Here is a 27,214-nt window from a genome sequence, read left to right as displayed (position 1 = left end):
GTGTACCTTTCTTTAAAGGTCATGTGTGTAATTTCTGCGTGACTAATGCACCAGATGGAGAGATAATGATCGTTTACCCAAACACTTTCACTGCCGCTTCCGCCCAACTAAAGCACCACCAGCCATTATTCAGACAAACCGGTCGTTCCGTGTCAAAATCATGCCATTGATTGAGACAGAAGTTTCAGGTTGTTTAAACAAACAGAGCGATGTCTTGGAAGCGTCACTAAGCGCTTTTTTTGGCCCAAATGACCCATCATTACAATCAGAATCGGTCCAGTTGGACAGCACGCATATATATATATATATATATATATATATATATATATATATATATATATATTATACACACACATACACACACTGTCATTCAAAATACACACTCACAGACACTAATCATGATTGTCAGCAAATGGGCTGATTCTGATACCAATTGCTGATTTTTTTCGTTAAGCAAGAGACAAGAAAGAATGAAAGAGTAGGCTACATGAACAAATGTTTATTTGCTCGATTACAGGCTAAACTGAAAAAAGTAATAATAATAATCTGTAGCCATTAGAGGCAACTACTTCATTTTAATCACAGTCCAAACAAAAATGCTACATACATGTAGCATGAGCAGTCATTTTTATTTAAATTAGATTGTACAATTACAAGATTTAAAGCAAACAGAATGGTCTGACTTTAGCTTTGTGAAATTATGCTAAAAATGCAAATGAACTCTCTGCCAGTAGGTGGCACTTATGGAACAGCTGCAATATAGCAGTTTGTCTATGGCGCATTGCAATTGGGTTGATGCTATCAATACAGAAGACAAACAAATGCATCGCTGTCCCTGCATGATGGGCCAAAGTATCAGCTCCAAAGTGTGTCGACCCACCAGAAAAACATATGCCAGAAGGCCAGTCCACCCGATTGCACTGTTGTTTAATAACAACAAGTCTTTCAGTAGACAACAACTCCATAAAAGCTTTTTAAAACTTGTGAGTTGTGAAAATTACACGATCTAGGACTTTTATACAGTATGTGCCATTGTAAAGACTGTCTATCCAGCATAGCCTTGTTTTTATCCGCATTAAATTCAATATGACATCCACCCTGACTAAAGTCTGTTATGAAACCTGTGAGGTTTTGATCAATTCATAACAATTTGGTATAGTGACAATCCTAATTATTATTTGGTGATGTGTACGACAATCTTGACACGACAATCCAACATCACAAAGCACTATAACATTTTAAGCCTACAACCACCTGTCACAGAGTCCGTTTTCATAATCACTTTCCAATGGACAAAATCAAATTCACCTCACTTTTTGGAAGTAAAATGGGTAAATCACAATTCTTTGTTTCTATGCTGACCCTAATCCTAACTGAGAATACATATTTAGAGGGGAAAACTGTCACACTTCACCTTTAAACAGAAGAGTTAATATTATGTAAATTAGACTTCAAAGACTGTGAAACGTTAAGACTAATTTGGCTACAACCAACCGAGTTCAGGTAATTAAAAACATCAAGAAGACAAATGAATGACTGCCCTTTTTTCAACTCTGTCTGTCCTTCTTTTCTCTGTCGAGGTTTTATGGTGCCTGCCAACTTTTCCCATGTCCCTCATAAATAGCTATTAATATTATGTGTGTGCGTATGGGTTTGTGGTTAATTGGTTGTTTATGTTCTTGTAGACACGCTAGCCTAGAGCTTGCTGATTGTTTTAGTGCTTTCTCTAGAAATCGAAGAACATCATATTTTAGAGAAAACCTGGCTGCTTCATAGGTGTGAAACATATAAAGGGCAAACTAGGAGAAAAACAAGAAGCGATTTTTTTTTAAACATCTAAATGGCATGGACCTCTGTGTGTATTGGGGGCAGAATAAAACAAAATCACTGCATATCATTATCTTCTATTCACGTTGAAACACAAAATGTCTCACATCACTAGGTGTCACTGCCAAGACGCTCCGGCTCTTCCTCATGATCTCTGCTGACAGCTCAAGCTCAGAAGGTTCTTCTGTCTCTCGGGATTCTCCACCGGCATACAAATGAACTTCAGCTGTGAACTGTAGCCAGAGGGGGAAAAAAATCATTAGCATCATTTTTCATCAAACCCTCCACTGGGCCAGTTTACAAATTAAAAGTCACAATTGTCTCAGTTTTGATGTTACTTTCTTGTGTTCAGAAACATTAGAATGAAGACAGTAAACCAAAGAAACGTCAAATTATAAACAATTGGTTATACTATCTTAACTCTATAATGTCATACTGTGTTTCACATTGACTTTTCATTCCAAAATGTGACCCTGGAGCACGAAATCATATGAAAGCCGAATAAATAAGATTTCCATTGATGTATGGTTTGTTAGGATCAGACAATATTTGGCCAAGATATAACTATTTGAAAATCTGGAATCTGAGGGTGCAAAAAAATCTAAATATTGAGAAAATTGTCTTTAAAGTTGTCCAAATGAAGTTCTTATCAATGCATATTACTAATCAAAAATTAAGTTCTGATATATTTACGGTAAGAAATGTACAAAATATCTTCATGGAACATGACCTTTACTTAATATCCTAATGATTTTTGGCATAAAATAAAAATGTATAATTTTGACCCATACAATGTATTTTTGGCTATTGCTACAAATATACCCCAGCGACTTAAGACTGGTTTTGTGCTCCAGGCTCACAAATGTGAAAATTCAGAGTTTCATTGAATATTACAAGTTTGTTTAGATTGAAAGATAAATAAATAAATATCAAACTTTTGGAAACAGCAGATACTGCAACTTTATAGTGCTAAACGTATAGATTAACGTATAGATCCGGACGCTAGTGGGTAAAGAGTTTATTATATATTAACAGTTAGAGCCTGAGGCAATTTAATTCTCAATAATTCTTTATTAAAATGCATAGAGATGGTGTGGAATGGACATGGGAAACTAAATGGAAAATACACACATTTTGAGTGTTCAACGTTTTTACATTGACACCAAACACATTGTGTGTGTGCACCTGAGATGCACCTGTCCTCATGTTTCTGTAAATTGCTTGTCAACCGGTGGAAAGTTCTTTAGTGCTTGGCACAGTTTGAACCATGTCTATTCTGTAAGTGAGCAGCTCGATTCAACACCTCAGGATAATAGCACTCATTATAATCAACAGAGTGAACACAGTGTAGAATGCTTTGTTGATTACAAATGGGTATTTATTCTATTTTAAGTTCTTTACTGTTGCACAAATGCAAACAGACCCACCTATGAATTTGTTTAACTGTTTAAAAAAAAAATCTCGGAGAAACGTGTAAACAATGTAACTTTAATCAAATATGTAACTGTAATCTGACAATAAACAAAATCAAACATTGAGTAATTCTGTCACTAGATTATTGAAATTAACGTCTTTTTTAACGTTTTAAAAGCATTTTTTCTGTGTGTGCAAATGTTAAACATTCTAAAACAAGAACAAAAATGTTTTGGGAAAAAAATGTTCCATGAATGATACATATATAATTTATTTTTTACATTATATAATGTTATTAAGGACCAGATAACTATCAATGAACATTCTGTTGTTCATGGGGTGTATGCGGTTTTGGAAATATCAAATATCATCATTTACATGTGTCTGTTTAGTCCAAAAGTCTGTAGGGTATTGGTCATTTTAAATTTCTTTACATTGAATTATTCACTTAACCAATTTGTTAAAAAATGGTTGAATCAATGTTATATTTTTGATTGTGCTGATATTTAGGAAAAACAACACTTGTGTGATATTGCTTAACTATATTATGTGTTGTAAATATAAAGAACAAAAAATAATTGTATTTCTTTTGGAGCCCTTTTTACTAATTTCAGTGGCATTTGTACCCTAAGCTTCAACCAGCTTCGGCAGATTTCTCAGCTTGTTGTTTTAAGTTTATACAACAAAAAGTTGAGAATCTCCTACAAAACTAAGTTGAGAGAACTCAAAAATCTGCTGAAGCTGGTTGCCTTCAAATTTTAAGTTGGCTCAACTTTTTTTCTTTTTTTTTTACAGTGCAGTGTAATTACTGTATAGTGCCTTACAATATATTCAAAGATTTGCCAACTTGTTTTGCTTTGATTTTATGATAGAAACAGAACAACAAAACAAATAGGTTAATATAGCTGAGAACAATTTGTTACATTAAGATTTTATGATTAACTGCCATCGTTGCATATACAGTTTGTTAAAAATATCAGCCTATTCTTTGTAACAGGTTTTTTCAAGCTTGTTGAGGTTGGTCAGATGATGAGAGTGAATCACAGTTTTCAAACAGTGCCACAATCATTTCTCATTGGCACTGAGATCAGAAGTCTGACTGGATCGCTGTATGGCTTTGTGTTTCTGAGCCACAGCAGATGGCTCTGTCCCCGGCCTTAAAGATCCCTGTTCAGCTGAAACACTCAACTTTGTCCAAGCATCGGTTTTTAACCAACTAAGGCATGGAAATACTTCTTTTGGTATACTGTATGTTTCCCTGCACGCTTCTAAAAACATGAATTTTGGTCTTGTTCAGTTATAACGCATTATAAGGATGGTGTTTCATATGTTAAGATGTTTGCAAATAAAAAAAACAATTTTGTAAATGTATAAACACAACAGAAATGTAATTAACCAGCCTAACACACGAATAAACACTGGAGCAAATATTTATAGCTTCTGCAAGAGAATCTGAAAACCGATTGGACGTCAATAAAAAACGATAGGGAATGTTTTCTACTCCCTTTTAAAAGTTGATAAGTCTATTTACTTTGCTGTCTTAACTATATACAGTTACTTGGTTAGTTGGATTTGATTATGTGGATTTGGCATAGCTTTTTCACTGCTGTTTGTCACGCTATGAGAAGTGAGCTGACTTGTTTTTAGTCGGAACCCCACTGATTTACGACCACATGTAAAATAACAAATTGATAGGTTTGAAGCAACTCCTAAGATAGAGATAGGTCTCACTAAGGACTGTCCCAAAGACTCTCTTGTGTGTTGTCCTTTCTTGCCGTTGCTAGTTCAAAATATGAGTCTAAACCTCCATTACTAATTTGAAAGCGTCTTAGCAATGACACTTTGGGTCATTTATCATGAGAAGTGGAGTAAAAAAGGCAGTACAACAGTTCAGATAAAGGTAAAAAATTTAAAGGTACAAGACTGTGATCATTCTGATCATTTAATAGCTTTAATGGGGGAAAGAACTACATATTCAAACAAATTAGTACATATTCCACATATTCAAAAGAAACGAGATATTCTATAAAATATTTGTTATATACAAATATTTAAGTAGTTTCAGAGTGTAGGGAGATTGACTTCATTCACAGTGCTTCATGGGAGTGAGTCGGCACTAATGATTTGCTTGTTGCATTTATCTGATTTTTCTGATCTGATTTAGAAGCAGAATCATGGGTAGTGTAGTTTTTCCACCAAGAATTCCACTGTTAAACTTGATTATTTAAAAACACGAGGGCTAATGGATTCAACAAAAAATGGTTTGTAAGTTATTATTAAAATTATTTCCTATATGTAGAAAATGAAATCCGTCTGTTCCACTCGAGGAATGAATGAACTGTTGTATAAAAGTTCTGACATGTCTCCTTGCCTTATGTTGTCTTCAAGTGTCTAAAGTTTGGTTCGCAACCTTGCATTAGGAAACTTATTCATTATAAAAAGGCCCATGGAGTTTTAAGATTTTAATCATTCCCAAAAGTTTTTCAGGTCTAGAAATCTCACTTTTAAAATTAGGCTACCTTATATAGTACATCCAACTTTTCCAAAACTGTAGGAACCCTGTTTTTTCAAAGACAGCTGTTCAGGGGCGAATTGAAAGTTTTATTTTGTCTTACTTTATTTCATTTTGAAGCCCCCTTTGAAGTTTACTCAGCCCCTGATTGAGAACCACTTGTCTAATGCCAAGTACTGGTATAAAGAATTCCCCAAATGGTTACAATCCGGTTATATTACATTATACTGAGTGGTTGACCAAGCCTTTCACAAGTAAACTGGCATGGTTTTCTACACTTTCATGTGCATCATTACCTTTTCAAATGGACAAATTCAAGGTTTGATAGTACAAACAGCCTAAATTCATCATTGATAAAACTGTTTGCCTTTTATTTGCCTTTGCACCCAAATAAATTACACCTTGAAATTTAAGGTCGGGGAGATAAATAATGAGGCCTTGATGGATTCTACCTCACTTCCATGCAGTTTTTATGCGCAAGGTGAAAAATGATTGCATTGCCTCTTGTGCAGAACCTTGATTAGCCAATTTACATTTCACATTTCACACTTTCTCATTTCTGTTTTTCTCCTTCTTATATTTCTCTAATTTGGTGGGGTTACTCAATCTGTTGGACACATTTTCCTAAGATAAATTAGGGGGGGGTGGCGATGGCGCAGTGGATAAGACATATGCCTTTGGTGTGAGAGACCCGGGTTCGAATCCACTGTGAGACACCAATGTGTCCCTGAGCAAGACACTTAACCCCCAAGTTGCTCCAGAGGCGTGCGACCTCTGACATATATAGCAACTGTAAGTCGCTTTGGATAAAAGCGTCAGCTAAATGAATAAATGTAAATGTAAAATGTAAATGATTTTGCAAAAGAACATAGGGTGATGGATTCAATTAGGTTGAAATTTAGTTTGCGTCTAGTTTCTAACAGCAGCTATGAACTGTAATCATGTCAGGGGAAAGGTCTGGACAGGTAAATTGGGATGAGATTATCTAGACTTTACAGTGTAATATCCATATTTCTCCACCTAGTTAAATATAACTCTGAACTTAACATCTATCCACATTGACTGAACAAATTTGAAAACATATTTATTTCTACATTTTGGCCATCCGTCCACACTCACATGCTATTTTCATGATGTACCGTGTACTGTAAAATGATGATGCATATTGTACCCAGGTATAACTATGGTTGTAACAACATTTTGCCTGCTATTCACTTATAATGTTGCTAATTATAAATGTCAATCTTCATACAAAACTCCTGCAAAGATGACAGAATATTTACTTGCAACTATGGCAAAAGCTGATGATTGGTGCGTTACACAAACTATACTTGGTTTATGGAAAATTACAACACATTTTGAGGAGATGTTTACCATTTTCAGTTAAAAATAGAAGCATGTTTATGCGTTTTGGCTTTTTTAAATGGGTTTCAAAGCACATATTTTTGAAACTGATAACATTATCGCTGGGTAAATTTCAAAAAATGCAAATTTGTGAAAACAGTGACAACATGCGCATGCATATTACATGTTCAGTCTTTAGATATGTGAGCGAGTAGTGTTTCTTTACAAATTGACATCGCCATCTACTGGCCTGGCATGCGTAATTACAGCATTTTTACTCATTTTCACAGATCCGTGTGAACGGGGATCATTTTGACAACTGTACGTGAAACTTTTCAAATACACAAAGGAGAACTTTTCAGTTTTTAGTACATCGTTTAAACATACCATTATGCTGCTAATAGTGAAATCGAAATATCACAAACTACTTGTTTTTTTCAAAACGCTCACCATCCATATTATCGCTTTTAAGCTTTTTCCAAAAGTTGCTTGTTAACATTGATAAATCTAAAAACACACAAAAGTGTGACCTGGATGCACCAGTGAGTGTTGGCATAGTTTGCTAATAAAATGATCATTCTAGAAGAAGAGTGTGACAACTTTATTACGTATGTCTGGTCTCTAAGTAACATCTCATTGAGTGTTTATGATGTTTTACATGTGCACAACAAAGTGATTTAAGTGTTTTGAGATGTATGTGAACAAACACAAATATGGATGATTCCCAAATATTTCAAAACTGGTCTGTGTTGGACAATACTGTTAACAAGACAAAAATAACCTGTAGTTTGTAATTTTTTGATTTCACTTTTAGCAGTACAGCCATATTAGTTTTAGTAAATCTGTAGCTAAATACCAAAAATGCCCTTCTTGCGTCCTTATTCCTGACAAACAGGCGTGTACTGTGTATTGAGTCAGACACAATATGTTATTTGAGCTGAAACAAAGACTCCATGGTGCTCAATCTTATTACCAGAACCAGTGTTTGGTTATAACCTCATGCTGTACCCACAATGATGTTCCTGTCCCACCATAAACACGGGTTACTGTGTACTTGATCGATAAAATAAGCTGTCCGGGCATAAAAGTTTATGTATTGAGAGCAAAAAGTACAGATGTAGATTTTCACAGACTTGTGACTTCTTCAATAGGAATAGGATCTATTTATTTTTGTTCTGCCAACCATTCCAAACCCGGTCAAGCTATGAGAAGCAGGGTTTTTCATTTCTAAAGCAATGAGCGTGACAATACAATTGGTTCAGTATTTTGGATTACGAGTTTCACTGAACCCTGCGAGATTGAAAAGTCGTTCCAAAACAACACTACAGGTTCGTCATGTAGCGTGCTGCCTGTAACTATAGCAACATGGCTTTCACAGCCTCATATAACATGTGATGACACGTCAAGACTTAATAGAACAATTATGAAGTCAACATGGGTCAATGATTGTCACAGTATGAATTACTCAAGGATGTCCGCATTGAGGAAACTATTAGCCCGTTAAATGCCCGATTCCAGGATGAACAATTTTGTGTACATCTAGGTTTTTGTCATTCACATAACTGTATATTACATTACAGAAAGTTGGGGTGACTTTTTAAAGAAATTTATATTTGTAATGAATTAATTCTTAACATGGATGCATTAAATTAATCAAAATGACAGTAAAGAATATGTTTATAATGCTAGCTACTCAAGATTCATTTCAATTTCAAATGTTGCTGAATCTGGTAAGACTTAAGAATACTGTTCCATCGTTAATGAATAACTACACAGGAACAAACGACTAATGCACTATTAACATTGTAGTAACTACCAAGAAACTTTGCTTAATGATTTAGTTAGCAAGTAATAGCGCTCAGGTGAACTACTAGCTAATCAATAACTACTATTTTTCATATATCCTGAAGGATTCCTAGGAACTACTGTATACGGGTTCATATGTTAATTTTGCAAAATGAATAATTAATTCTAAAATGAAGATCACGGTAACCCACTAGTAATGATTTAAGTGTTACCAAATCTAGCAAAATGAATTACTAAACAAAACCTTACAAAAACCTCAAAAGTTTACAATGACTTCAGTAATTACTAGAGAATTATCATGTTATTCACTTTAGAATACTGATCCAAAAAATGTGTAATTCCTTTAGAAGGATGTAGTAATACTTGAGTCATTACTAGTGGGTTACCATGGCCTTTACTTTAGAATTAATGATACATTATGTATTATTCATATTAATTATGAACCTATATACAGCAGTTCTTAGTAGTTCTTAGGGAGGTATGAAAACATAATAGTTACTGATTAGCTAATAGTGAACTACCACATTCGACTAAGCAATATTGCTTACTAAATCATTAATCAGAGTTTCTTATAGTTACTAGTAATTACTAGAGTGCTAATATTGCGTTACTCATGTGTTCTTGTGTAGTTGTTCATTAATGATGGAACAGTATTCTAAAGTGTTACCCTGAATCCTACAAAGAATCCAGAGAAAAATGTATCAAAAATATTTTAGTGCTGTCAAAATCTTGTCAGTTTAACGCGCTAAAAATATTTAACGCCATTAACATAGGGGCGGGGCTAATGTTGGACACCCCACTCACAAGGAAGTCGTGGCCTAATGGTTAGAGAGTCGGACTCGTAATCCAAAGGTAAGGTTGTGGGTTCGAGTCTCGGGCCGGCAGGGATTGTAGGTGTGGGGAGTGAATGTCCAGTGCTCTCTCCACCCTCAATACCACGACTGAGGTGCCCTTGAACAAGACACCGAACCCCCAACTGCTCCCCGGGCGCCGCAGCATAAATGGCTGCCCACTGCTCCGGGTGTGTGTTCACGGTGTGTGTGTGTTCACTGCTGTGTGTGTGTGCACGTTGGATGGGTTAAATGCAGAGCACGAATTCCGAGTATGGGTCACCATACTTGGCAGTATGTCACTTCACTCACTCACAACTGCTGTTTCTGTCACTTTTTTTCTTGACAAGAAGTGGATTTATTCAGTCGAGGAACATCTTTACGACCACATCAAACGGGAGACGTTTCCGACGTACAGTTCATTTTGCCTCAGCGTCAGGCGCGAGTCGAACGAAGGTGCTGGCGCGCACTGTAGCCTGTATCATTTCATATCAAAGCGCGAAATAAACTACGTGCATGCAATGTCGTGGTCAGTTATGTCATGAAGTTACCAAAAAGGCGATTAAAGCTGCCTTAAAACTGTGCATGCGTGTAATATGTTATATATGAATCGCATTTAAGAACATGTTTCTGAAATGGTTTTCAAAACTGTCCTGAAGCAGCCAGCACTGTCTCCCTCATCTAACACACACGATTCAACTCGTCAGCTCATTAGTAGAGACTTTAAGACCTCAAGTGGGTGGGAAAAGGTAAAGAGATGCATGTCAGATCCACGTCACGTTCAGCAGCGGCAGCTCTTAAAGAAACAGCAACCAAAATAGCCTATTAACCTAGCTGCTGTGATGTCTGTTCATCAAAGGAAAAGAAAAAAAGAAGAAATCAGTAACTTTTATAGCTTTAAGGATTCATCTATATTTAATTTAGAATTGAGTGTTTGATAACTTAATCAATTTCTGTATATTTCCTACTTGCTGAAGGGCACAGGTAGCTAAATATGACATTTGTTTTAATGAGTTCATGTGAACATTGGTTCACTTAAATTAGAAGTTGTTTAATAAATATTAAAATTGCTAACTCTCAATTATACTGTAATGTTGAATGGCTATAGTCAATGGTTAAATATAAGGGGAAAAAAGAACTGGCCTTCAGTCATAAAAAAATGCATTAAACAAATATTAAAAATCTTTATGTTGTTTCTACATTAATTTGAAGATTAAATGTGAAATTATTGAAATATAAAAATATATTTAAAAAGTTTGATTTTAGGTGGGCTTAATCGTGATTAATTTCAGAAAAAACATGTGATTAATTAGTTGTTTTTTTTATCGATTGACAGCACTAAAATATTTACAAATTTTTTTCAACATAGATGATAATAATAAGAATGGTTTCTGAAGGATCATGTGACACTGAGGACTGGAGTAATGATGCTGAAAATTCAGCTTGGCATCACAGAAATAAATTGCATTTCAAAATATATTAAAACATTTTCCTTGTTACATGTACCTACTATAGTAAATTATGCATAACTAAATGCAAATAACCCTAAACCAAACACTAATTCTCTAACCCTATAGTAAGTGCATGTTGTAAATTAATATTACTCCATGCATAAATGTATGTAAAATTACACTGTAAGAAGGAGATAAAATAACTAAAAGAATAAGAATAATAAAAAATAACAGAAATAAGCCATTAAAATAAAAGTTTCTATTTGAACATATTTTAAAATGTATCAGTATCAAGTCTTCAGTGTCACACGATCCTTCAGAAATCATTCTAATATGCTGATTTGCTGTTGAAGTAACATTTATTATTATCAATTTTGAAAATAGTTGTGCTGTTGTGGATTCACTGATCAATAGAAAGATATTTTCTTTTTTGTTCACCAATAATGGTTTGAGATTTGTTTACAGTATCACCACGGACCCCGCAGAGGTTACGGGCCCCTGCTGAAGCCCCTGATTTAGAGTAATATCCTGTGGGGGAATGGCAATCACAAGCAGGTTAGCTGATGTCTCTCACTAGCCTGCAGGGAAATCATTTGCTCTGTACTGTAAACAATCTCTGGACAACACAATGTCACGCTATGTGATGTGTACTCATTAATACTCACTAATGCTCAGTATAATTATTTAACATGTCCATACAATTCTCTGCCACACTACAACATCTCATTACAAAACAAACAGCTTCTGGGGTTGCCGAGTCTTTGTTTCTCTATCTGCTTTGATTACTTTGATTTGTTCTTTGACACAATTGATTTTGCAATTACGAAAGGATTACATAAAAACATGTAAGAAACAGACAGTCCATCATGTAACACCAAGCAATCAAACAGAATGAAAGCTCAAATGGTCATTTCAGATAAATACATTGTATGCTGTTTACATAAACATCAGACAATTAGATTTCACAAACACATCCAAATTAAAATCTGCAGCTATTATTTGATTGGGTGCACACAGATGGATGGGTTATTATTTAATTATTCAACTCAAGAGGGCAAAAACAACGCTTTCCACAATATATTTGACTAATGTTAGTGTACGGTTGCTGTTTGGTATTTTTTGGGGTGGAACCAACATTCTAACATTTTTTAGAACTGTTCCCAGAATGTTTTGGGAACTGATATTTGTCAGTTGTGTTTGCATTGATCTTGACTTACTTGGTCCTTTAGGGTTTTTTTTAAATCTTTAGAATGTTTTGGGAAGCAACATTTCTTAGTTCTGTTTGCATGAATCATGCCTTAAAACATATACAACAAGGATATATGAGCTGTTTTCTTAATATGTAAGAATGCCATTTATTTTTTCAGTTTTAACTATCTAAGATTGTTCTTTTTATGTTTCTATGTCTTTTTATTCTAAAATGCTACTGTTCTTTTCAGTGTCACCTAAATAAACAAAAAGGGCACATGAGCTGTTTTTTTATTTTTATTTTAAGAACCATAAAGCAACATTCTCAAAAAAATCCGTAAAATTTACGGTAAAAAACTGGTTTCCGGAATTCTACCGTAAAAAAAATACGGTAACAACATTTTAGGTTTTAAATTTACAGTTAAATACCGTAATTACATTAACTGACATAATGTTAATATACCAACCTATTGAAGTACTGAAATCTGTTTTGTATCTTTGAAATACACTGATATCCACCAAATGCAGGTGGTGATGAGAAAGTCACATTATGAGCCAAAGCCCAAGCAGCTTTTAAATAATAACATATATAGAAGGTGCACAGTGTCATTCACACAATTACTAAACATCATCATGGTGAGACTCATTAAACTGAAATATGCAATATACCTAAATTTAACAACATTAGATGTAACATACAACCCTATTAAACATAACTGATAAGAAAAAAACTAAGAAACATAGTTATTTCAAAGAAAAAACATCAAATTCAAACAAAATTTTAAATGCAATGCAGGAAATTCTGGGAACGTCAGTTTACGTTTTTTCCATGTAAATTTTACAGGAACTTACAGTAAGAACCATTTTACAGGTTTTTACTGTAGCATTTTCACAGTTTTTTACAGTCATTTTTTACAGTGAAAAATACAACAAGGGCATATGAGCTATTCCTCTAATGTATGGTTCCCAATTGGTTATTTTTCGAGGTGGAACCAATATCTAATATTCCAAGAATGTTCAATATTAGGTTTTATTATTGAAACAATAGACTACCATCTTTAGAACATTGCGGGACTCAGAAGATGTTAGTTGGGTTTGCATCAATCTTGTTTGAGGAAAGTACAACACGGGAGCTGTTCTTTTTTAATTAGTGTGATGTCTTACAGGAATAGATCCAGTATACAGTACACATAATGATGTCCACTACTTCTAATAAAAGGCAGAATACAGAATTGAGCAATGGTCAAGATGTAAGTAAGAGAATGAGAGACAGAGCTGGAGGAAATGATGAGCTGGGGTTGGTGGGGAGAAGAGAACAGTGTGTGAGATGTATTTCATTTGTCCTATTAGGTTTCAAGGTGCCACTGAATACAAGACCTATCTCTTGGAGAAAATTAAGGTCAATCGGAAATTCCAAGAATCAACTGGAATTATTAATTAAGCTAAGACTTCATTCAATACATTGATTTTTTCCAAAGAGAAAGTTGTCACTCAGAAAGGCTATTCTTAATATAAAAGTTAAATCAAATCATTTCTGTATTGCCAATCTACATGAGAAAAGTTGATGTGCTTTACTCTACACATAAAAGTTTAAGAAAATCAAACCACTTATACATCTGCATCCATAATCCTCCATAAATAATGACAATGCTTATTGAATTTAAAGCAATTATAATAAGGAATGAATGCACAACGTCGAGTCATTGTGCCTTTATATTCAACCACAGCAACTCAGTTATATTAGTCTGATGATAGCAAGGAATTTGTATAACGTCAATTAATATTCATGAGAATGGATGATGAGCTTTCACACTTTTCCCAGAGCAGACAGTGAAAAGGGTATCTGGCAATAAAGTTCATCTTAAGATGATTCACAAGCCGGTGCTCCTAAACATGATAAAGCGTAGTTCGAAAGATAAAACAACAGTATATTAGTTCAAATATTTAATAACATGACATCTCCAGTGAAACACCTTCACGATTCACGGACAGTCCTATAACTGCGTGTGCCTTGTGCATCGTTTAACGAGACTTCTTCATTGCACTGAACGAGACGAACTTTAAATGGCCTGGGATTTTAATTTAGCTCAGTTTGGCAGATATTTAGTCAAATAATTGAATTGTATCGGTACTTTGACAGACCACTGTTACATACATGAACCATGATGCACGCGCGCAACGATGTTAACACGTTAACGGAGGCAATTAGCAACTTACACAGTCACGATCATCGAGGGCGATTCAAGTCTCAAGTCTAATGCTTAGAAAGCGACAGTGTAATGTTCTCTTTGTCAACGAAGTGCACGAACTAGTGCACGGTAGCGTCGTTGTATGCAACGAACAATAGACCGAGAGAAGCGTACAAACTTACCTTATATGCATGCGCTCTCGTTTCGGGATGATAGTCATCTATGAACGAATAAAATCGGCGTGCGAGCGAATAAAACAGATCTTTCCGTAAACCCCTCCTATCCTATTGGAAATGGTCACTCATCACCAGCGGATGGGACATCCCTCCTCCTCCCCATCCTCCTCCTCCTCCTCTCTGGGACTCTGGCATTGATGGTGTGCTGTAATCCTCCTGACACTCTTATTCCCTCCAACTGAGAAGATGAAAGAAACCAGGAAAACAAAGAATCACAACTACACAGAGACTGGTGAATGGCTTTTATGCTAATCTATCTATCTATCTATCTATCTATCTATCTATCTATCTATCTATCTATCTATCTATCTATCTATCTATCTATCTATCTATCTATCTATCTATCTATCTATCTATCTATCTATCATCTATCTTTCTGTCTGTCTGTCTGTCTGTCTGTCTGTCTGTCTGTCTATCTATCTATCTATCTATCTATCTATCTATCTATCTATCTATCTATCTATCATCTATTTTTCTGTCTGTCTGTCTGTCTGTCTGTCTGTCTATCTATCTATCTATCTATCTATCTATCTATCTATCTATCTATCTATCTATCTATCTATCTATCTATCTATCTATCTATCTATCTATCTATCGTCTGTCCGTCCGTCCGTCCGTCCATCTATCATCTGTCTGTCTGTCTGTCTGTCTGTCTGTCTGTCTGTCTATCTATCTATCTATCTATCTGTCTGTCTGTCTGTCTGTCTGTCTGTCTGTCTATCTATCTATCTATCTATCTATCTATCTATCTATCATCTATCTTTCTATCTATCTATCTATCTATCTATCTATCTATCTATCTATCTATCTATCTATCATCTATCTTTCTGTCTGACTGTCTATCTATCTATCTATCTATCTATCTATCTATCTATCTATCTATCTATCTATCTATCTGTCTGTCTGTCTGTCTGTCTGTCTGTCTGTCTTTCTGTCTGTCTGTCTGTCTGTCTGTCTGTCTATCTATCTATCTATCTATCTATCTATCTATCTATCTATCTATCTATCTATCTGTCTTTCTGTCTGTCTGTCTGTCTGTCTGACTGTCTATCTATCTATCTATCTATCTATCTATCTATCTATCTATCTATCTATCTATCTATCTATCTATCTATCTATCTATCTATCTGTCTTTCTGTCTGTCTGTCTGTCTGTCTGTCTGTCTATCATATCTTTCTGTCTGACGGTCGGTCGGTCGGTCGGTCGGTCTGTCTGTCTGTCTGTCTGTCTGTCTGTCTGTCTGTCTGTCTATCATCTATTTTTCTGTCTGTCTGTCTGTCTGTCTGTCTGTCTGTCTGTCTGTCTGTCTGTCTGTCTATCTATCTATCTATCTATCTATCTATCTATCTATCTATCTATCGTCTGTCTGTCTGTCTGTCTGTCTGTCTGTCTGTCTGTCTGTCTGTCTGTCTGTCTGTCTGTCTATCTATCTATCTGTCTGTCTGTCTGTCTGTCTGTCTGTCTGTCTGTCTGTCTGTCTGTCTATCTATCCGTCTGTCTGTCCTTTCGTCTATCGGTCTCTCTCTCTGTCTGACTATGACTATCTGTCTGTCTGTTTGTTTGTTTGTCTGTTCGTCCTTCCATCAATCCATCTGTCTCTCTCTCTCTCTCAATTCAATTAAATTAAATTCAATTAAATTAAATTCAATTAAATTCAATTCAATTCAATTCAATTCAATTCAATTCAATTCAATTCAGAAAGCTTTATTGGCATGACAAAAACATACATTTTGTATTGCCAAAGCATTACAGTAAAACAACATAGAAAGTGATTTAGAATATCTGAACATTTAGTAAAGCCTAGAGAAAATAATAATAATAATAATGAAACTAAATAAAAAAGGCAATATTACATAAACACATGGCTAGATATAGCAAAAAATAAATAAAATAATAGTGTTAATAAAATAGTATTAATAAAATAAATAAAGAATTATAATAATAAATAAAAGATTATACTACAGACATCATGTAACAACTGAACTTAGAACATTGTATACATTATATAGATGTGTGTAGATCTAATGGGTGTGTGTTTGAGTGTGTGTTTATTGGTTTATTGGCTGTTTGTTTCTCTCTGGCTGTCCCTCAGGAGATGACAAGATGCTACAAATCTTGCAGCTATATTAGAACATGTGGCTTCTTCACCAAGAATGAAACTGAGTTTTTGGGTTGGATTACAGGTGTTAAATTGGGGGAATATTTTATTAATTTTGGGGTAGTAGTGGTCTCTGATATCTTTTCATAGAGAAACTTTCAAAGAAACTTATTTACATAAGTAATTATCTTAAAATTAGATTAAAAGTGACTATTCAAGGTCATAACTGTGTCTTGTAAAATGTACAGTCAAGATTCATGATCTTCCATCGAGCTTTCGTCTCTATATGTAGTCCTCCGTACAGTAAGTTGCCTTATATGTTGTATTTGAGAAACATCAATAAACCCACAAGATCGCAGACAAACCATCTGCAGTGTGTCAGAAAGTCAAGCAAGGTCACCGTTACCTAAATATGAAATGAAATAAAACAGAACAAGTAAAATGTGGTAAATGAATGAAATAAATAAATCAGAGGATCACTGGGCTGTTTCCAGGCAACGGTGGTGAGGTGCAGAGTATCATGGCCACTGGAGGGCCCTTTCCTAACCCACAACCACTGTTTTTATACACTATCCTGTATCTCTGAATTAAGTATTAGGATTTATGAGAACTATTTGCTGAATGATTTTTTTTTCTGAAGGCAGGAATGCATGTGACTAAGCATTCAGATATGCTTATTCATTGATGTTTTCTGAAAGTAAACCAGTCTCTTATGAATGATGCTCTTGTATTTCAAATGCTTGTCAGGTTGCCAACCCTGCAGAACATTGCTACCCAGTTTCCCTCTTTAATTAGGATATGTGCCATTATAACCATTTTAAGAGATCAATAATATATCATTTCGGGAATATATTTTGCCATCTTTCATAATCAAAAGCATCAATATGTTACAAGACGTTTCTTATCTGCTTTAGGACACCTCTGAAGACCAGGCTTCCTCTCTTTAATTATCATCATTCAGTCTGGCCACTTTGATTGTGCTTAAAAATAGAGCAGAACTCCCCAGGGAAGGTCATTAGCGAGTGGCACCGCTGCTGTTAGGGCCAGTGTCTGCGGACCACTCATTTATTTATTTGAATCTGAGCACGAGAAGCGCTCAGAGGAAGACACAGCTCAGCAGGAAGGGTCTGTCTTCAGGCAGGTTTTCTGGGATATTTTTTCATTTAATTCCTCCATCTTTAAAGTATAGAATAAATTTGAAATTTTAGCTGCTTGCTTGCGATATATTACGCCTGGGATTTTGCCTAGTATAGAGAAGTCTAACTATTTTAAAGATGATATAATGTGGTCCACTTTTAAAAGCAATATGCAGTATGTAAAATGAAAATTTTATGTATGCACTGGTTACTCTTTTCTATGCAATTACAATCAACTGGGACTGAAGCTTTCAAGATTAAAAAAAGGATGCAAAAGCATAATAATATGTTAATGAAAATGGTAAATATGACTAATGCAATGTGTATTATTATGCATAGGTATTTTGTGACAATATTCAATATTTAGTGATGTCTCTTTTCCATGCAATTACAAAATTACTTACTAGAATATATCTGAATGAATTTTATTTTTCTAATTTATTTGAAAAATTGTGTGCATTGTGGCCATGTATTTGGTGAGAATATTCAGTATTTTGGAACGTCATGTTGTGTCTCTTTTCCATGCAATTACAATCTACTGGGACTGAAGCTTAAAGGTAGATTAAAAAGGGATGCAAAGGCATCATAAAAAGTCAATATGGCTAATGCCGGTTTGAATAACTGCTGTATTAATTTCTGCAATTTCTGAGTTCAAATACAGGCAAACAAACATACAAATCAAACATAAAATCAGAAGCCAGAATTTTCTAACTCATTTGACAAATTGCGTGTTTTATGCACATGTATTTAGTGACAATATTCAATATTAAAGGGATAGTTCACACAAAAATGAAAATGCTGTCATCATTTACTCACCCTCAAGTAGTTCCAAACCTGTATGAATGTCTTTGTTCTGCTGAACACAAAGGAAGATATTCTGAAGAATGTGGGAAACAGAGCAGTTCTGGGGCACCATTGATTTCCATAGTATTTGTTTTCCTACTATGGAAGTCAATGGTGCCCCAAAACAGCCTGGTTACAAACTTTCTTCAAAATATCTTCCTTTAAGTGATGTCATGCTGTGTCTCTTTTCCATGCAACTAGGACTGAAACTTTTGAGAATAAAAAGGGATGCAAAAGCTTCATAAAATTGTCCTAAAAATAGTAGATATGACTAATACTGATTTAAATAACTACTGTATTATTTTATTTCAAAGTGATACAGGCCAAAAAAAATAAAAAATAAATTAAATCAGAGGCCAAAATTGCTTACATGAATGAGAATATACAGAGAATATATCAACAAGGTTTATTTTTCTAATTCAATTGACAAGTTTTGTGTTATTTTGTTGGCCTTTTTCTTGCCAAAATTTCCAAATTTATTTTATTTCTCTCGTTTTCCAAAAGTGACCTATTTACATTTATAGCTCATAAATAATATAATCCAAATTTTTATCAACAACATTTATGAAGAAATTAACAGGAGACCACTTGCTGAATTGAGATTCTGAAGACCAAGACCTCCAGGTAAATAAATAAACATCTGAGATGTTGAAGGTGATCATCTGACTTTGACAGACCACCCAGGTGCAACAACCCAGAAAAATCTAATGGCTTGTTTTCTCAGACCCATCACATTCAAGCTTCAGTGATTTCTCAGTTACTCTGCACACACTCCTACAATATCTGCCACCTCCAGACACAAAAATATTTGCCTCCTTTCTCGTATGTAACATCTTTACTCTCAGCATTGGCATCCTGTGTCTGCAGCAAACATGGGAATTAAAGCAGATGTAAATTCAAATCTGTCACTCACATACATTATATTTCAATGTGACCATGTCTTTGAAACAGACCTTATATAGCTACACTCACTGAACAGCCATCCCCTGGTCTGTATATCTCTCCGCTCTGTAAGTAGTATGGCACTTGCATTGCTGACATCAACAGAAGCCATTGCTATGATTTACTGTATGCATAATTTAAAGTCACACTGGTCAAAAATAGTGCGATTTTAAACATAAACAGTGACGCTATTTATACAGAGTTACTGGAAAAGACAAAAAACGAAAAATTCAAGTGTTTTTTAATTCATATAATCAAATGGATATTGTTTGAAAGTGCTGAAACAAGATCACAAAGGTATATCAAAAACATCTCTTATACAAGTGATTCTATGTAGAGTCAGTTTAACCTCTGAAGAAACAAAATGGGAAGATTTTAAACATTGGATAAAATGATAACCTTACAACCCTTTATAAACTATTAATGACAACAGAAGTAGTGTGAAACTGTCAGTCATTAAACCCGAAAACTACATCTTTCAGATGAAACATAACAATCATGTCATAGTGTTTCATAAGCTTTGATGTGGAATTATGTCAGCTGTAAGAAAATGTTCCTGGAATTTCATCAATCAGATGCCGTTGCAATAAGAAGTAACTATAAAAGCATTCTATAATCACTGAAAGGCTGTTTAAGATTGCATTCTGCGTGAATTTAAAACTTTTCTTCCTGTTTCTACAGAGCCACATGGAACCGATGTAACGAGGAATGAAGGAGCAGAACAGCAGGAAGATGTTTGCTTTGGTAATGTGGTGTAAACAGTTTAAGAAGGTTAAAGCTTAACGGGTCCAATCCGTAATTGACATTAGTGGCATTGCAAGAACAAAGACACAAACACTTCATAGACTGCCATGGTTGCAGCGCTTCTGTTTGCAAACACAAAGCATTGCTCTTAGGTGACATTGTTTGAGAATTCATTATGCCTTTTAACTGGCAGGCCTATATATCAAGTGCAAATGATGATCATTCATACTTTAAACAGGATAATTAAGTACTAACAATTCAAGCTGCTAAAAAAAGGACAGAAAGATGCTAAAAAAAACCTTTGTGCATTATTAAATTCTAAATCTTAATGATTGGCTTGCGTAAAAGATTTCTAGTTCATACTAGTCCTACATTTAGGACTTTTCCCGAATTATTGTGAACCTCTTGTGTAATACCGCAAAAAAAAAAAAAAAAAAAAGTTTTTAATATATCAAATAATAAATAATTTTTGCATTGCATTGAAAAAAACCCCCACATCTGTTCATCAGAGGATGGGGAAGATATCTTAAATTTAAACTTGATACAAAAAAAATCTGAAATGCTCCAAAAACAGGCTTCATTTCATTTAAGCAAATCATAACTGACTGTTTTTTGCTTTTGATTTGAGTAAATATGACACAAACTGTACTATACAGATTTTGTGAGATTTACTCTTTTTGATGTTCAAACAAGTTTAAATGCAATATTTCTATAAATTCATAATTACCATGTTTAAGCAAATTATTGCATACAATGAGCCATGCATATGTAATGCAAATGAAAAGGCAGAAGCAGAGCACCAAAGCAGCCATAACCCGAAAGTAAAACAAAGCAATGGACACAGTCTCTGTCAAGGCCTGGGTTAATCAGCATTGCCATGGTAAACTAGTTTCATAGTTTAGAATGTAGTTATGTTCTTCTTCCGGATAGGTTTTACCACTGTTCCCAGCTAAAGTCATCTCCACCTCCGAAAATCAGGAAGAAACCCAGAATGGTCAGAAAAATAACACAATTGCCTGCCATTACCAGGCCACAGGCGCCCCACTGGATCTGCAGAGGAAGACAGCCGTTAGTTTCATTCATGGTGACATTTCATTCAGTCTGGTTTGCCGTTTTAGAAAGCATATTCTGTCTGTATATGCTTTTAAGTCATTTTGAGGATACTGTGAGCACTAAATGCAATCTGAACAAAAATATAATGAAATTTAATCTATGCTTCTAGAGTGAAGGTTTTTCCTCTTGTACAAAACAGAATTCTGTTATAACCTCTAAGCTATTATTGTTATTATGTGAGCTGTATGGGTCATATTTTACCTGGAAATCTAATTAAACAAGCAGGAAATAATCAGAACAGAAGACAGACTATTTTCAAAAACCAGTAAGGTATCTGCATTTTCATTATTATAACGCAAAAACACCCACATTCTCATCAGTTATTATATTTGAAAAAAACAAACGAACAAAAAAAGTTGGTATCCAAATAGTTGATGGTAGCCTTTTTTTCAATACTATGTGGCTACCGTCAGATGCTTGGTTACCAACATTCTTAAAAATACCTTTCTTTTGTGTTCAACAGAAGAAAGAAACCCATACAGGTTTAGAAAAACTTGAGGGTGAGTAAATGATGACAGAATTTTCATTTTAGGGTGAACTATTCACTTTTTGGCATAACAAAGATAAAACCGAAGCAGGACATATAGGCCTACAGCATATTCTGTACTCACCACAGATTTCCGTGCAAGGACGACAGGTAGCCCATATGCTGACACCACGATTCCAGTGGTTAAAAAGTATGCAAGCTCCCTGCATGTATTGCTTGACTCAGTGTCGTCCGCATGCCTCCTGGCTATTAAATTTGGGATAGGTGACAGGATGTAGAACATCAGGACAAACATTGGCCAGTACACTCTGTGAGGAAGGAAGCACATAGAGGTTATCTTGAATTACTGCACTTCAGATCTTTACAGATGACAAAAAACATAGACCTACCCAAACTGTTCCAGTGCACATCCCAAAAGGAGAAAAGTGAGTCCAAGTGCACCACTGAAGGATAACGCAACAAGAGCTGAAAAGCAATAATTCAGATTAGTCCAGGCCAAGGATTTGAGCACTGACACATTGTCTGTTTGGCCCCCTTGCGGCCATAGCTCGCAACTACAGAAGTGGCGTACTTATATATATATATATATATATATATATATATATATATATATATATTATAAATAAATACCGTGATTTTCCTGTTTAAGCTCATTTCTCAATTTGATTATCATTGGTTAAATACTGAATATGACCGAAAAAAGACTGCACCACAACGGTATAACAAAAGTAAGTAAAACTTAAGCCGTACTGACAATGTATTATTATTTACCATTGCTACATGATACTTAATAGACTTGAACTAACCCATCTGCACTATATCTACACCTATATTATACCGAGGCCTATAGCTTATACGCAGCAGTCTGTAGTTATGAAACTTCAACAAAGTAGACTTTTAGGTAATTACTCTCGACAGCAGATGCTCTCGTAAAAGCATCGGTGTGTTTTTAAATAAAGTGTTATAAAGTACTGATCAGAACAAGAGTTACCGATTAGTTTTACCTTTTATTCCTGCCATCATTCACTAACGCCTTTTGTTTTTTGTGCTAAATGTTACTGGACTGACTTCCTATTTCCTCAAACTACACTCTTAAAGGAGCAGTCTTACAATAACACAATATACTGATCTTATAAATTGTCTTTTTTCTCTCCCCTTTTCTTCTTTTTGTTTCTTGATTTGTATGTTACTGTTCTTTGAATAATAATAATAAAATCTACTGCTCTGAAGCTCTCCAGTATAACAAACATACAAACAAACAAACAAATAATTGTTATTTTTATTATTATTATTTACGTAGATTCAGTCTCTATCTGTAACTAGTTATCAGTTAATGCAATGAACAAGACATTTGTTACAGTATTTATTTATCTTAGTTAACGTTATACTGTGTTGATTTTGATTGTTTTATTGTTAAAAAAACATTACCAGATAAAACATTGCATTTGAATATTAGAAACTGTTTTAATTAACATTTACTAAGATAAAATAAATACTTTGAAGTATTTTTCATTGTTAGTTCATATGTCTGTCTGTCTAATAATAATAATGAATCTTATTGGGGGGGGGGGGGGGGGGGGGACTTTCGTAGAGACTTTCGCAAGAGGTCTGTATCATAATCATAGTACAGTGACAGAAACTCGACTAATTAAGGGTTAAATAAACGTGACGTCAACGTCAAGCAGCCATTCGGATTCAGTGTGTGGTTCACGTAATTTATCAGAATCTAGTCATCATCAATTTCTTCGGAAGTGAATCTCATCCAGATGATCTTTCGACGGTAAGGCAAATTACTTTCCATGGTTTCTATATTTTATAAGTTCATTCGATGTCGCTGTTAGAATCCAAACACACTAATGACAGTCAGAAATAGGAGAGAAGTGTGTTAGTCGTGAATTGAGCTCTTCTGCAAACTTTCAGTTTCTATTCAACTGTCTGTACAGCCTCCAGGTGTTCCTAAAGAACGTGCTTCACTGTATTTCAAAGACTGAAATGTTCTTCTATACCATGTTTGATGGCAGAATTTTATTCCACTATACTTAGGAAATTGTTGGAATGGCATTTTGCCGGGACATCATTAATAAAGCGCTGAAAAAGAAGAAGTAGTGATGGCCTCAGTGATATTACAGGGGCTCGAGATACACTTTTACCTGCCAGAGACACACCAGATCATTCATCTCTCAGGAAGTTTCACAGCAGAGGAGCTGTGTGTTGAAGCAGCCAAGAAGTTGGGTAGGTGTTTCAGATATTACACAAAATAAACACTGTAATCATCACAGACTCAATAATGTCTCGGTATTACAGGTATATCTCCACTGTGTAGCGCTTTGTTCGCCCTTTATGATGAATTTAGCAAGATCTGGTATCCACCCAATCACCCATTCACCATTGATAAGACTACAAGATTGAAGCTTTACTATCGCATGAGGTATTCCTTTCTTGTCTTTTCTCTTTTAGTTTTTCTTCCCTGTTTTGTGTGATGTGTGAAATGATGTTACATATTTACGTTATAATGACATTCGTGGCACAGGTTCTATTTTACAAACTGGCATGGGACATCTCCTCTCAAGACATCTCCTCCAGTATCCAGACACTGTCTCAAGAGAGGGACGGAGTCTACAGGAACGGCTGTTCTGGATATGGTTTCACTAACGTACCTCTATGCACAGGTACGGTGACAAAAACATCGCCTGCTTTTAAAGGATGTGCTGTTCAAGAGAGTTGTGGCTGCTCATTTGTATGTGTGTTTTTGTGTTTTTCAGAGTCAGTGTGACTTTCAGAGTGATCTGGCACCGCTGCGTAGCCCTCGTGATGAGAATGATGTCCAGCAGATAGAAAATGAGTGTTTGGGTATGGCGGTGATGGCCATCTCCCATGATGCCGTTGAAAAAAATCTTCCTGTCAGTGAATTTGAGTAAGAGCATTTTTTTTATTTATTTGCTTTGTATTTTATGAGACTTTTTTAGTTTAATTTTTTTTTTCACGACTGAGACTATAGCAAGATTTTTTTAAATATAATTTTTATTATATAATTTTTCTATTTTTTTTCTTTATATATCATGCATTTATTTTTTTGTGGTGAGTTTTGATTCTCAGGCTGCTGCCAGTGGAGAACAATTACACACACTTTTAGTTTTTTTTTTTTTTTGCTTTTTGTTGAAAGTGTTTGATTTGTGTTTATATTATGTTATGTATTGTTATGTGTGTGTGTGTGTGTGTACAGTGTATATATATATATATATATATATATATATATATATATATATATATATATATATATATATATATATATATATATATAAAATTCCCTCAAAAGATAGTTAAATAAGTAAAGAAAAATAAATAGATTAATAATAATGTTTTATTTTAATATAATAAATATTAAATAAAGACAATACAGGACAGATAAAATGATTTATCTTTGTCAGGTACAAGAATTACATCCCCAAGGTCCTGTACAAGTCCATACGTCACAGGAACATTCTCACTCGTCTGCGCATCGCCAACGTCTTTAAAGTGTTCCTTGAGGAATTCACCAGGAACAATGTGCAAGGCAACAAGATCAAAACCCATGACCTGAAGGTCAAATATATGTCTACTTTAGAGACTCTAACGAAACACTTCGGCCAGGAGGTGTTTGAACCCTCTTCTCTCATCATACATGAGAATGAGCAAATGATCACAGACTCCAGCAGCACTGCTGGTGTTCATTACAAGATCCTGGTGTCTGGCACCTCTGGCATTCATTGGTGTAAATTCCCCACTGTGGTAAGAAGGCATTAGTACAAATAATAGCCATAGTACTAATAGTATGTGGTGAGTTACACTGCCGTTCAAAATGTTTTTGAAAGAAGTTTTTTTGTTCAACAAGGCTGCATTTATTTGATAAAAATACAGTAAAAAAGTAATATTGTGATATTATAATCGGAGAAATTATACAAGCCGGAGGACAAAAAGTTACAGATGAGATACACACAATCTGTAATCAGATATGGCAGGAAGGGAGAGTACCATAGGAATGGGCAAAGTCAGTCATTGTCACAATACCAAAGAAAGGAGACTTGGCAGAATGCAGCAACTACAGGACAATTGCTCTGTTAAGTCATGTGGGTAAGGTATTGAGGATGGTGTTACTGGAGAGATTGAAAGCGCCGATGGAACCACATCTGTCAGAGGAGCAGGTCGTATTCAGGAAAGACAGATGCACGACACATCAAATCCTGATTTTAAGACTTATGGCAGAGAAGGCGAAATGTAAAGGACGACACATCATCATTGATGTTTCATTGATTTCCGAAAGGCATTCGACTCCAAACGTCACTTGGGCAACACTCAGGTCATATGGAGTCAGAGCAAGATTGACCAAGATACCGCAGAGCATCTGTGAAATCTCGCAGTCGCCGGTGCGAGTTGGCGGAGAAATGGGGCGATTGTTTAAAACAACGGTCGGAACAAGACAACTATATTCATCTTGTACCTAGAGAGAGTAATGGACTCGGTAAGAGACAATGGCACTGGAATATCAGTCCATGGGTATAAGATCAACAACCTCAAATTTGCAGATGACATTGATCTACTGGAGGAGGATAGAGTTGAATTACAAGGAAATCTGGATCGGATCAATGAAGCAGGGGAGGCCGCAGGATTTCAGATCAACATTGAAAAGACAATGACAATTGAATGCGTTCTTGATGTATAAAATTATTAATCTTTAAAACACACAAACCAATAAACTTCACCCCAAACTTCTGAACGGTAGTGTACGTGCCGAAGTTTCACACTTCAGTTTAGAGTTCAGTATTTCTATTTGTTTCTAATTCTACGTTTCTTTTAATATCACGTATTTATTTTTTAAGGCCAGTTCAGATTCAAAGAGAGACCGTAAGAAACTGAGTAAAGTAGCATCACCTGATGCAGAAGAGGACAGATGGACACTCTTTTCAGACTTTAATGAGATAACGCATCTTCTCATCAAATACTCTGTGGTTACCATCCACAAACAGGACAACAAAAACATGGTGAGGCTTACCGTGAGATCTGCGATCGCTTTGGTTC

The 27,214-nt window shown here is 35.1% G+C and overlaps 3 protein-coding genes across 4 annotated transcripts in view; 1 reads left to right on the top strand and 2 right to left on the bottom strand.

Annotated features, from left to right (window-relative positions):
• LOC306846451 (3',5'-cyclic-AMP phosphodiesterase 4B-like) overlaps window positions 1-14,840 on the bottom strand; it is a 34,497-nt gene extending 19,657 nt beyond the window's left edge. Inside the window, exons 1-2 of the mRNA XM_079379856.1 lie at window positions 14,743-14,840; window positions 1,935-2,060 (exon numbers count right to left, since the gene is read on the bottom strand). Coding sequence (XP_079235982.1) covers window positions 1,935-1,976 — 42 coding nt within the window. The 5' untranslated portion in view covers window positions 1,977-2,060; window positions 14,743-14,840. The remainder of the gene's footprint in view (window positions 1-1,934; window positions 2,061-14,742) is intronic.
• Window positions 1-27,214, top strand: part of LOC306846144 (tyrosine-protein kinase JAK1-like) — an 830,156-nt gene that overhangs the window by 777,890 nt on the left and 25,052 nt on the right. The window contains exons 2-8 of one of the 2 annotated variants that reach the window (XM_079379277.1): window positions 20,497-20,559; window positions 24,203-24,391; window positions 24,464-24,587; window positions 24,690-24,828; window positions 24,922-25,073; window positions 25,588-25,927; window positions 27,016-27,177. In XM_079379277.1, coding sequence (XP_079235403.1) covers window positions 24,268-24,391; window positions 24,464-24,587; window positions 24,690-24,828; window positions 24,922-25,073; window positions 25,588-25,927; window positions 27,016-27,177 — 1,041 coding nt within the window. In that variant the 5' untranslated portion in view covers window positions 20,497-20,559; window positions 24,203-24,267. Of the gene's footprint in view, window positions 1-20,496; window positions 20,560-23,842; window positions 23,940-24,202; window positions 24,392-24,463; window positions 24,588-24,689; window positions 24,829-24,921; window positions 25,074-25,587; window positions 25,928-27,015; window positions 27,178-27,214 lie in introns of those variants that run through there. The other variant, XM_079379276.1, reaches the window with a different exon arrangement.
• leprot (leptin receptor overlapping transcript) lies at window positions 18,744-23,261 on the bottom strand. Its single transcript, XM_079379284.1, has 4 exons — window positions 23,164-23,261; window positions 22,549-22,624; window positions 22,284-22,467; window positions 18,744-21,609 (listed from the first exon to the last, which is right to left on the bottom strand). Exons 1-4 carry the CDS (start codon window positions 23,180-23,182, stop codon window positions 21,493-21,495), a joined length of 396 nt encoding a protein of 131 aa, XP_079235410.1. The 5' UTR covers window positions 23,183-23,261; the 3' UTR covers window positions 18,744-21,492.

This window comes from Barbus barbus, assembly GCF_936440315.1.
Source record: "Barbus barbus genome assembly, chromosome: 26".
NCBI classification, from domain to species: Eukaryota; Metazoa; Chordata; class Actinopteri; order Cypriniformes; family Cyprinidae; genus Barbus; species Barbus barbus.
The sequence above is the reverse complement of the archived record's forward strand: the minus strand, read 5'-3'. Positions and strand labels throughout refer to the sequence as shown.

Coding starts and splice junctions, on each gene's coding strand:
- leprot (XM_079379284.1), bottom strand. Junction 22,468..22,548: donor TGTGCACTGGAACAGTTTGG/GTAGGTCTATGT, acceptor CCTTCCTCACAG/AGTGTACTGGCCAATGTTTG. Junction 21,610..22,283: donor TCCTTGCACGGAAATCTGTG/GTGAGTACAGAA, acceptor CTTCCTCTGCAG/ATCCAGTGGGGCGCCTGTGG.